Source organism: Panthera tigris, chromosome B3, assembly GCF_018350195.1.
Source record: "Panthera tigris isolate Pti1 chromosome B3, P.tigris_Pti1_mat1.1, whole genome shotgun sequence".
In the NCBI taxonomy this organism is placed as follows: domain Eukaryota; kingdom Metazoa; phylum Chordata; class Mammalia; order Carnivora; family Felidae; genus Panthera; species Panthera tigris.
In genome coordinates this window covers 6,691,800-6,704,107 of record NC_056665.1, presented here as the reverse complement: position 1 = coordinate 6,704,107, position 12,308 = coordinate 6,691,800, and the positions used below count along the sequence as shown (strand labels likewise).

The following is a 12,308-nucleotide window of genomic DNA, read 5'->3' as shown; positions in this document are numbered from 1 at the left end:
GTTCACAGTTTTCTTACTGTACGTAATTCTATGGTGAGCACCCTTAACCATAAAATTTGAGGCAAGAGTCCGAGAGCTGGGGCTGCTAGGTCATGTCTGTAAAGTTCTGCACATTCAAGAAGAATTTAAAAGTTGTTTTTATCTTAACTTTTGGAAGGGACATTTATGATCAGACTTGATACCCTAGATACCACTTTCCTTTTAAAGGAACACTATGCAAAAATTTTCTTAAAAATAAAGGGAGACTGTGTATTCATGTTTTCAAGTGGGTAATTCATGCTCATGATAGAAGATCCAAAAGGTACCTATAAGATACACAGAGAAAGTATAAGTCTCTCTTCCACCCCTGCACCCCCCGCCCCAGGGCCCTCCCCAGTGGTACCCACTGTTAGGTTTCTTACGTATGACTCCAGAGCTAGTGGATGCATTTATAAACATAGATGTCTTTTTTTCCTCCACACAGATGGCAGCGTTATCATAACCGTTTTCTGCACCTTGCTTTTTTTCCACTTAATATGCGTTGGAGAGCTTGCCCTATCAGTATATGTAAAGATGTCTCTCATCATTTTTAAGGGCTACATAATATTTCATCACTTGGATGAAATTTATCTGTCGAATCTAATAATAAGAAATGGAGATTTAAATTTTTTTTTCATTTTGTCTTTCCGGTGATTGATTTGTATCCTAGTTTTCAAAAGTATCTGTCCACGGTCGGAAATTTTAAAAACTGACCCTTCGGCATAAATAGTGTGAGAAGCACTGGTGTAGACAACTCCAGCTCGAAGGGAAGGCTACTCTTCCCAGAGAAGTGCGTGAAATTCAACACGAAGTTCCCTCCTGCTGTTTTCTCAGCCGGGGATGTGTAATGGTGGCCATTTATCCTCACCGTTTACTGGATGTGTCGGGCTCTCTTTCTTCACTCTGTAGATGACATTACCATGGTCATCTGCCCTGGAATCGCCAATCACAGCGAGAAGCAGTACATCCGCACCTTTGTCGACTACGCGCAGAAAAATGGCTACCGATGCGCCGTGCTCAACCACCTGGGCGCCTTGCCCAACATTGAGCTGACCTCACCACGCATGTTCACCTACGGTAAGTACGGGCACGGCCAACTGGAGGCCCCCTTACTGCTGTTTGCACTCCGAGTGTGCCGTTAACTGCTTAACTAGCTTTACCTTGCTAAGTGCAGAATTTATGCCCGTCTGCGAGCGGCAGTGGGGCACATGGTGATAAGGCAGCCAGCTTGGACTGGGCATTCACGATGCCACGCTTCACATCAGCCTCTCAGATGGGCACCGTAGCCACCCCCATCTCATCCTGCCTCCTAGAGACAGAGAGCGAAACTCACAGGGGAAGGTTTTGCCCCAGGTCCCCTGCTGGCCAGTGTCAGAGCAGGGCCAGGAGCCGGACGGCCAATGCCCTTGCCCACGGTCCCATCCTCACGCTCGTTCCTCAGGACTGTGGTGACCGGCGTGCCAGGGCTGCGGTAAGGCACACGCACGACCGTGAGAAGGGAATCTGGCACACCGACAACTCATGGGATCCCAAGGTCCTTGAAGACAGGAACTGGTTCTCACACTCAGACAAAGGCTTCTGGCCTTTGGTTGAAGTCTTGCATTAGCCAAGGTTCTGTCTTCTGGACTGCCCCTGTTCTTGATTCTTATTTGAGTTTCCCTTCATGTTGTAGATGTACACATAAATAATAAACATAGAGTATAGGGGCTCTTGGATGGCTCCGTCAGTTAAACGTCCCACTCTTGGTTTCAGCTCAGGTCGTGGTCTCATGGTTTCATGAGTTCCAGCCCCACGTCGGGCTCTGCGCTGGCAGCGTGGAGCCTGCTTGGGATTCTCTACCCCTCTCCCACTTTCACTGTCTCAAAACAAATAAATAAACTTAAAGAAAAATTTTTTAAACTAAAAAAAAACCCACAAAGTATGTGTTTAAATATGTGCAAACGGGGTTGTTTATACCCAAATAAATTATTGTGTGTTTTAATGGGAAACAATTGAAAATTGCATCTATAATCTCACCATAACTGGGGCACCTGGGTGGCTCAGTTGGTTCAGTGTCCAACTTCGGCTCAGGTCACGATCTCACTGTTCATGAGTTCGAGCCCCACACGGGGCTCGCTGCTGTCTGCGCAGAACCTGCTTCAGATCCTCTGTCCCCCTCTCTCTCTGCGCCTCCCTCCCTTGTACTCTCTCTCTCAAAATTAAACGTTAAAAAAGAATAGTGATAAATAAATATAATCTCACCATAATTGTAATTTTCTATTTTTTAACTTTCCCATTCTTTTATCTGGGTACATAGTTTTTATGTAGTCGCAATCAAGGTGTGTATATGTAAGGTGACCTAATTTAAATAATCTTGTATTAGCTAACAGGTGCACAGTCATTACATTTGATCTTTGTAAGAGCTTCCCTCATAGTTTATGTAACTGTTCCTCTCTGTAGTCCCTTTAGTATATTTAGAGTTTTTCAGCATTTTTTTAAAACAATTTTTTAATGTTTACTCATTTTTTAGAGAGATTGAGAACAGAGGAGGGACAGAGAGAAACGGGGACAGAGGATCTGAAAGAGGGCTCTGCGCTGACTGCAACAAACCCGACGCAGGGCTCGAACTCACAAACTGTGAGATCACGATCTGAGCCGAAGCCAGATAGATGCTCAACTGACTGAGCCACCCAGGCGCCCCTCGAGTTTTTTAGCATTTTAAATGATGATACTATAAATATCTTTCGCGTAGAATTTTTTTTTCTCTTTAATGACTACTTTGGATTAAATTTCCAAGAGTAGAATCTCAGAGTCAACATTTTTTATGTGTATTTGTACATCTTGTCAGATGGTCCTCTTAGCGAGTTTGCTCTGGTTTATGCTACTGCTGGTGATGTGTAAGGGCGCACCTGCTCTGTGCCAGCCCGGGTGCCTCGTGCCCCGCTGCTTCTCTGCACTCACTCCCACAACTAAGCACACTGTGTTACAGACTTCCGTTCAACAGTTTGGTCAGTGGCTTGAAGATATAGGTGAAGGTCCAGATTTACAGATAACTCAGGCACATGGAGAATAGCGAGTGTGTGGGAGACAGGAATGGCAAAATCTGGGGCGCCTGGGTGGCTCAGTCAGTTAAGCGTTCGACCCTTGACCCTTGATTTTGGCTCAGGTCATGATCTCACAGTTGTGAGATCGAGCCCCTCGTCCAACCAACTCTGTGCTGAGAATGGAGCCTGCTTGGGATTCTCTCCCTCCCCCTCCTTCTGCCCTCGCTTATACCTCTCTCTCTCTCTCTCTCTCTCAAAAAAAAAAAAAAAAAAGATAAAACCAATTCTCTTTTTTAAAAATGGCAGAGGGGCGCCTGGGTGGCTCAGTCGGTTGGGTGTCCGACTTCAGCTCAGGTCATGATCTCACGGTTTGTGAGTTAGAGCCCGGAGTCGGGCTCTGTGCTAACAGCTCAGAGCCTGGAGCCTGCTTCCGATTCTGTGTCTCCCTCTCTCTGCCCTTCCCCTGTCTGTCTGTCTGTCTCTCTCTCTCTCTCTCTCTCTCTCTCTCTCTCTCTCTCTCTCAAAAATGAATAAACATGAAACAAATTTTTTTTCCGAATGGGCAGAACCTAACAAAAATGAGAATGACGAATGGTTATAAGGTCCTGTGCTTGGATATAAAAATCCGTCTATACAAGGTGAAGATGGGGAGGCATGGTGTGACCTCAGGACCCCAGACAGAGGCAGACTGGGGAGCGCTAACAGCAACAGTGTGCCAAAAACAAGACCAGAAATGCCAGCGGGGGCACTTACTGCGTGCGGGACCCCGTGCTGATGTCTCACACAGATGTAATCCCTCTGATCTCCACAGCAACCAGGGAGACACTTAGCAAAATTGTGATGAAAAGGCGTCCTGTGGCGCAGAGAGGTTAAGTAATTCGGGCAAGGCACAGAGCCAGGCGGTAGGAGAGCGGAGAGGAGAGCCTGGGTCTGGCGGCCCCAGGGGCCGGGATCACGCAAGAGCTGGTAGAAGCGCTGGGTGTGGGTGGTCCGGGCCCCTGCCCCCGGGGGTGCCGTGCCAGGGGCCGTCGGGAAAGGACACTGGGTCAGGAGACATTCGCACACAAGCCGGGAGATGGGCTGAAGGAGCCGAGAAGAGTAGGCTCCGTGCTCCGCGTGGTCACAGAGCGGCCCTGCCGCTGCCTGCTGTGGCCTGGAGCAGCTCTCTGACCTCACTTCCAGATTCTTCAACAGCAAAACGGGGCTTCCAATTTTACAGTTGAACATGGGCTCCTGAGGCCTTAGCAGGCAGCCGAGTGCCCGACACGTCGTAACCATTTATTAAATGTTTGGTTTATTCTTTTTTTCAAGTACTTGAAGATCTGTTAACACGAGCGAGGGAGGGATCGGCCTGTCTGTGGCCCAGATAAAGTTCCATAGGAAGAGATGGGACTATTGGTAAACAACCCTACAACAGTGTGATGGGTGAGGCAGCGGCAAAGGGAAACCAGCTGGGAGCGCCTGGGTGGCTCAGTCCTTTAAGCGTCCGACTTCGGCTCAGGTCATGATCTCACAGTTCATGGGTTCGAGCCCCGCATAGGGCTCTGTGCTGACAGCTCAGAGCCTGGAGCCTGCTTCGGATTCTGTGTCTCCCTCTCTCCGCCCCTTCCCCGCCCGCACTCTGTCTCTGTCTCTCTCAAAAATAAATAAACATTAAAAAAGAAAATTGAAGAAAGAAAGAAAGAAAGAAAGAAAGAAAGAAAGAAAGAAAGAAACCAGCCTGTCTCCAGAGGCAAGCTGTCATGTTGTAGAAGGAAGGATTCTTCCAGGAAAAGCATTTGAACAGGTCCTCAAGGTCACATGGGTCAGAGCATGGCGTGTCTGGGCTGGTGAGCTGAATCTCAGCAAGGGAGATCCCGGGGGTGAAGTCGGTCCATCCAGGGAGAACTCAGTCCCCACCCCCCACCCCCCCCACACACACACACAGTTACTCAAAGCCAGTTAACCCTTTCCTTTCATTTGTTGCTGTTACAGTTTGTTTCATTAGAATTTTAGAAGCAAATTCCTATTGTTTGTTAGATCGCAGTAGTTTTCCGGAAAGGCGGACGACCTACAAGATATGTTTCCTCTTCAGTTTCTCAAAAACCTTTTTTTAGAGAGATAGTCAGAATACACAAAATAGAGAGGATAGTAAAATGAATCCAAATAAACCCCTGTGTGCCCACCATTCGACCTCAACAATTACTAAACTTATGGCCAGGCTTGTTTCACCCGTCACCCCCTTCCTGCCCTTTCCTTCCTCTCAAAGATTATTTTGGAGCTGGTCCCAGAGAGCCCATCATTCCATCTGGGACTATTTTAGCGGATGATGCTAAGATACGCGGACTCTGTAAACTGTTTCAGTTTGCTAGGACTACCATAACAAATACCATAGTCTGGGTGGCCTCAACTACAGACATTTATTTTCTCATCGTTCTGGAGGCCGGGAGTCCCAAGTTCAAGGTGTGGGCAGGCTTGGTTTCTTCTGAGCTCACGCGTTCTTCTCCTTGTCTTGTGCATTTATGTCCGTGTCTCCCCCTGTCGGTGTCCTAATCTCCTCTTCTTATAAAGACACCGGTCAGGTTGGATTAGGGCCCCTCCCAATGACCCCGTTTTAACTTAATTACTTCTTGAAAGGCCCTTCCTGCAAGTACAGTCACATCCTAAGGCAGTGGGGGCCAGGACTTCAACACGGTTCGGCTCGTAAAATAACGTATCATACCACCATCACCCCTAAAACACCCACATTCCTTATTAGCACCTCACTTTCCCCAACTGGCTTCTTCCTTTGTTTTTCTTCCCCTTTAGTTGCTTGATTCAGGAGCCAAATCTGTCCCTGTACATTGCAGTTGGATGATAGGTTTCTTAAACCTTTTACTTATTTTCTTTAAATATTACTGCCCCTCGTGCTCGCTTTCCTTTCTCTACTTTTCAGTGGAAGAGGTCAAAGAAAGCAGAGAGGCGTCTTAAGCCTCTTTTAAATCTCCTTCCCTTCGCTTGTCATAGGCCCCCCCACCATGTCGGCCTCGGGCGGGTGCCATCCAGTCCTCACTGGATGTGACGTGAAGGGGGCTCCGGATCCCAGGACGAGCTGCAGAGAGTATGCCGACACCAGGCACCGGGGGGAGGGCTGCTGATGGGGGGGTCTGGCCATGCTCTCTCCGGACGGCCCTTCTCGGGTCTTCCCTCGGCTTCTTCTTGTCATTCGGGTCTCGACATTCAGTCTCTTCTTGGAGAGCCCTTGTGGCCTGCCCTCGCCTCCTCATCCCGTCCCTCTCAGCGTCCCTGCCATGGGGGCCAGCAGTCTCTGTGCTCTATGGTGTGATTCCCCAAGCCCAGAATCCTGCTTGGCGCCTAGAAAGTGCCCTAGAACGAGGACCCAGGTGAGGGACATGAAGTGACAGTTTGTAGGGCTGGAGTGGCAAACCACGTCTCAAACAGATGCGCCGATGGCTACGTGAGCCTTCCCTTGCGCAGGCCGCGCCGCTCTTGAGCAGATGGCGGGCCATCAAGCCACTGTGAATACTGATCTCGACCGGAGGAAAACCTAAAGAGGGTGTTAGGAGGAAGTTTTACCTCCTCAGCTCACCGCCACCCCCCCCACGCCCCCTCAGGTGTCTCTGAGAAAACGGTAGCAGACCTTTCCCCGCGTGACAGACTAACTCCGTTCCAGACCATGTAACAGAGTCCCTTGCCATTGGACATCTGAGCTGATGGGACTAGAAATTATTAAGTACAGATCTCTCCCGAACAGAAGAATTTCCTAAATGGATACTGAGGCGTTCTCGTGACTTAGGATCCTTCACGCTGCCTTTGAAGGTTGAAGCCATTGAAGACAATCCTGAGTGACAGCGGTTCCCATTTATGTCACACTGATGAGTGCCGGGGCGCGCCGAGCACGTGTTCCTGACCGTCGCTGACGTCTGGAGGGAGGTGCTAGTGTCCTCCACAGGCTCGGGGTCACACGGCTAGTAAGGGACGGGACCAGCCTTCGGATCGTGTGGCTCTCAACCCCGGCTCAGCACTGCCTCTGTGGTCGTGCCCGTCCTGTGTAGGATACGGTTCATCAGGGCCGCACGGGAGCAGGGAGACAGCTGCGTGTTTAAAAATTGCCCCGCTGCGGTGGCCGTGCTCATTACGGTTTGTATTAATCGCTGTCACTTACAGGGCAGCTGCTGTGTGCCGGGCACCGTCCTAAGCCCTTGATGGGATGTATTAAATCAGCCGTCCCCCTTTTACAGATGAGGAACCCAGCGAGGTTTCCTGACTCGCTCCAGATCACTGAGCTGCTCAGTGGGTGGTCTGGGTTTTCAACCCAGACCGTCTAGTCCGGAAGCTTATGCTTCTGAACAATGAGCCACATCGCCTGCCCGAGGGACAGACTGCCTCCTGCCGGTACGCTGGGGAGTGAGGAAAGGATTCCCGCTCACATACACTTTCGGTGTAAGGCAGAAGCGCATCCAGGGGCTTCTCAGAGCCACAGCAAAGGGCCTGGAAGGTTTGGGCCCCCCTCTTTTGTTCATCCAGCATCTAGAGGCTTCCGAGGGGCCAGCGTCCCTGAGAACACAGGTGGTGGGCACAGCACCTGCCCTCGTGGAGCTCCCAGGCTGGTGAGGAACTGCTCACCATGAGGCGGGAAGAGCGCAGGGCCACGGTCTGTCCGAGCAGTGAACGTGGAAGGACAGGGACCAGATGTGGCTTTTCAATTTTCCTGTGAGTTGTGACATCAGTCTCCCGCATCTAGCATATCACTTAGAGAGAGATGCTCAGGAAATGCCTGCGTAAGGACAGAGCCTGTGTTTCAGAGCCCAGCAGGTGGGGGTTTGAACACCTGGTTCACAAAGGTTGTCGAGAAAAGTCGCCATCAGTATAAAAGCGTGTAGCAAATACCAGTAAGTGGCAATGACTGTTGTCTGTATGTTTTCCGTGAACCGACCTAGAGGAGAAAAGGCGGAAGTCTTAAATGAGCTCGCCTCTGCCTCAGCTTCGTGCCGTTGACCGCATGTCAGCTTTTGCATGTGAGACCAGTGTGAGAAGCTATGCTCGTTGAGCAGAAGATTCTTTCTGTCTCGAGCCTGGTGCAAGTTCTGACTCCGCGTACAGAAACAGCCCGGCCCTGGTGGTGATCTCAAAGGATGCCGTTCTGCCTTTCTAACTGCACAACCTTCGGAGCTGGTGCCTTACCCGGTGTGGTGACCCTGGGGTGGGGCCACCGCCTCCAGCTCAGCTCTTCTGGGTGCTGTGCACAGCCAGCTCTTAGAGTCACTGTAGGCAAAGTGTTTTTATTGTAGCTCGTGCTCTTCTCGCTCTGTTTCAGCCTTTTAAAAGTTATTTTCATTCCTTTTATTTATTTAGAGAGGGAGAGTACGGCATGGGGGGGAGGGGCAGAGCAAGAAGGAGAGAGAGAATCCCAGGCAGGCTCTGCTCTGTCGGCACACGGAGACCAAGGTGGAGCTTGATCTCATGAACCGCGATATCATGACCTGAGCCGAAATCAAGAGTCGGACCTTTAACTGAGCCACCCAGGCGCCCCAAATTATTTTCATTCTTAAAAAAAAAAATTCCTCACCACCTGTTGCGGTCTAGTTCATACGTTTTTTAAACTAGAAAATATTAAATTTCTTTTGTGATGAATTAAATGAATTGGCATTAGCTGATCTGACCATAAATAAAATGTGAAACTGTCAGGATGACAAGTGGGACCCGCAAGAGTGCAATTTATCAGTCTTTTAAATTTCTTACTGAGCCGGATACTTCGCGGGATCAGACCCAGGACACAGCCCTGGCATGTGGGTGAGATCAATAAATAACACTTGAAAATGCAAGAAGATATAGAAGTCTTAAAGATTTTTTTGAAGTGTATTTATTCTAAAGAGCCTAATCTTTAACTGAAACACTATAGCCGTGAACACGTTGGCTTACTCTTTATCGACTGTATTGATTTCCTACCCCAGACACTGTTTGGAATATAAGTATTTTTGTCGGTGATGATGCAGGAGACCCATAAAAGAAGGAAGCGTTTTGCTGCATCTTTCTGTGTTTGGCTAAGTGCCTTATCCCAATGGTCAGAGCAAAGGACAACCGGATCAAGTCCACCAGCCAAGGAATGAACTAAAAACCATAATTATCCAGTGTGGTTCTTGTGACCTCTGTTTCCAAGATTGCTCTTGAAGTTGAGCCAAGTGACAAAGGGACCATGACTTTGATCTTGATTATAAGAGAGAAATTTTAGGATTTTTAAAGTCACTTCTGCATCAGGGGAAAGGAATAAAAACAACCTGACTTTGGCCCCCGTGAGGTGACTGCATCCTTAGGATCAGGAACCTCCCGAGAACTTGCACCCATCCCTGACCAAACACGGAGCTGTCATTGTGGCACGGCAAATGGTCTCAAATGATTTAAATTGCCTTCCCTATGAGTTTAAACATGGAAGCAAGCCCCTCCCTTACTTCTAAACCCTTGAATTTCTGGCATCAGACATCAAGCGGAGAAGAGGTGTCTTCTGTTGCTTGGAGAAGGTGTTGTATAATGTCCTACTGAGTTTAATTAATACTGGGATTTCTTGGGTTGTTTTTTTTGTTTTGTTTTGTTTTTGTTTTTTTTAACTATCTTTTGGAACCACAAGGTAAGGCCAGGAAACTTTGCCTTGCTTAGAAGGCAGCATTTCAACCTTAGAAGGCAGGGGAGGTCCTGTACCTAGGGTGACCATATGATTTAGCATCCCAACTTTTGAGAGTACAAGAAGACCTTACTTATGACTATGTCAGAACAAAAGACCAACTCCGGGACTCTCCCAGGCAAACTAGGATGTACGGCCACCCTGCTGTTGCATGCTGTAGAGATCACCCAGGCTCCAAGCCATCTTGTTGTAAGGAGATGCAGACAGTGATTTTGGTTTGGTTTGGTTTGGTTTTGTTTTGTTTTGTTTTGTTTTGTTTTGTTTTGTTTGAGAGAGAGAGAGAGAGAGAGAGAGAGAGAGAGAGAGAGAGAATCTCAAACAGGCTCCATGCTCAGCACACAGCCCAATGTGGGGCTTGATCCCATGACCCTGGGATCATGATCTGAGCCTAAATCAAGAGTCAGGTGCTCAACTGACTGAGCCACCCAGGTGCCCAGACAGTGATTTTTAAGGAACTTCCATTGTGTTTTTACTGCTCAATCTGTCTGAAGACCTTTGATTAGATCATGAGTGCAGATGTTTGCATAAGCTTCTCCTATGTACCATTTTGATTGATGGGGACTCAGTTTTGGATCACATTCATGATTCCAGATTGACCAGCACGAGTTGTGTGGCCTCTGCAACCGTTGAGTGTTACCATGGCAGAAGGACACGGGAAGGTGGGAGGGAGGAGGAGGTGGGTGGAGGGAGAACGTGACAGAAAAGGTGGTGCATTTGCAGAGGCTCAAACATCTTGGAAAACCATCTGGCGAGATCATGTGCCGGGAGTCACCGCGCGTGGCGATGGTGCCGAGGGCCCAGAGTTCGGGAACGTGATGGGGGTAGAAAATACCCAGAGCAGAATTGTGGAGAAGCAATGACGGGCTCTGTGCTTCCAGGATCAGATCTGGATACTTCACTTTCAGACAGAAAGTGAAGACAGACAGACAGAAAAGATAGTTTTAGATACCACATACCTACGGAAATAGAGCTAAAAGCGCTCACTCGTGAAAATCTTTCAGGGAGAAGGACAAGGCCAGCTCCCATGCTACGCAGAGAGGGCTCTCACTCTAATTTCTGCAGATGTTTTCCTCCCGAGTGACTCCGCTTTGCAGTGGCTTTCACAACACTGAGAAATGACAGGGGCCGCTGGCCCCAAACGCCCACCAGGAGTCACGTGGTTAGCCTGACCAGATCGTTCTCTTGGATTACACTTAGCGGGGAAGATATTCAGGTACTTCTTGCCGGTCCCCGCCACGGTCACGCTGGCCCGTAGTGTGTGCTCGAGTGCCACACGATTCAAGCCTCCTCCTTACGGTGCTGTCATTTGTGGCACACCCACCACGTTCTAGGCCCAGGCCTGGCGTGGAGAATATAACGATGACGGTGACTCAGAGTCTCCATCCACCAGGAGCCCTGAGTCTCTGCATCCCTGTCTCTGAGCCAGCTTCGTCACACTGGTGCCGCTTGGGAAATGGCTCCCGTGAAAGTAGCTTCCGGGTGGCCTCAGCTTTGTCCTTCTCCAGGGGCGTGAGACCGAAGAAAAGTCGTTCTTGTTCTCAGCAGGTTGCCTTTCCCAGATGGCTGGTGGTACTCCTCTTTCTAAGGCCAGGTTAGTGGCTCGTGTTTCGTCCTGTCTTTTAAAAGCTCAATAAGATTAGATACCTAAATCTTGTTACCAGTGCTAATCCCACAAGGATTAAATACATAGAACCCCATTAAAATTCTCCTGGGATGAAAAAACAGATCCTGTACCTCTTAGAACAGTCCGGGGAGCGGCTCCCAGTCCCTGAGGATGTTTGGGAACTGTCGTCAGGTGGAAATCCCAGGAGAACCCGGTGCCTCCCAGAAGGCAGATCCTGAAGCTGGGCTGACACTGCCCTTGCCTGGGAGAGAAGGCAGCTTTTCACACAACATCCAAACAGCTTGTCCAGCATTAGGCAGGGCTGGCCCTTCATCCACATCAGATGTATTTGGATTTAATTAAATTGAGGCTCCCGAGGTGTCTCCACCATTAGCTGTAATTGCTTCTCGGTAGTGTAACAGATCTGAGTTTTGTAACTGCCGCAGTGACATCTGAACATCTGTTCTAGGTCTCAGGTAATTAGTCTCAACCTGAGTAAAGATAGACAGGCCTAGGGGGCACCTGGCTGGCTCACTCAGCGGAGCATGTGACCCTAGATCTCGGGGTCGTGAGTTAGAGCCCCACCTTGGGTGCAGGATTACATAAATAAATAAAACTTTAAAAAATTAAAACCTTTGGGGCACCTGAGTGGCTCAGTCGGTTAAGGGGCCGACTTCGGCTCAGGTCACGATCTCGAGACGTTGCATTTTGAACAGTTCTGCAATGCCGCTGCTGCTGGCCCAGGGACAACACTTTGAGAACCACTGGGCTATCGCTAGTGCTTAAATCTCACAGTGATTTAACCTCGATGCTGCTTTTCTGGCTCACTCTTTATAAGAAAGATTACCAGAAAGCACTTGATACGTGCTTTAAAGACTGGCGTTTGCCAGACCTAGAGGAGGTGCCTGGCTGTGTAGAGCAGAGACTCACCCCCTGTAGAAACCTGGCTTTGAGGAAATGTGCAGAAAGCTGCTACCAGGCCGACAGCCCTGCTTCCAGAAGCTTC

The 12,308-nt window shown here is 49.1% G+C and overlaps 1 protein-coding gene across 3 annotated transcripts in view; it reads left to right on the top strand.

Annotated features, from left to right (window-relative positions):
* ABHD2 (abhydrolase domain containing 2, acylglycerol lipase) overlaps positions 1-12,308 on the top strand; it is a 105,542-nt gene that overhangs the window by 64,849 nt on the left and 28,385 nt on the right. For all 3 annotated transcript variants that reach the window (XM_042988084.1, XM_042988086.1, XM_042988085.1), the window contains one exon: positions 928-1,095. In XM_042988084.1, coding sequence (XP_042844018.1) covers positions 928-1,095 — 168 coding nt within the window. The remainder of the gene's footprint in view (positions 1-927; positions 1,096-12,308) is intronic.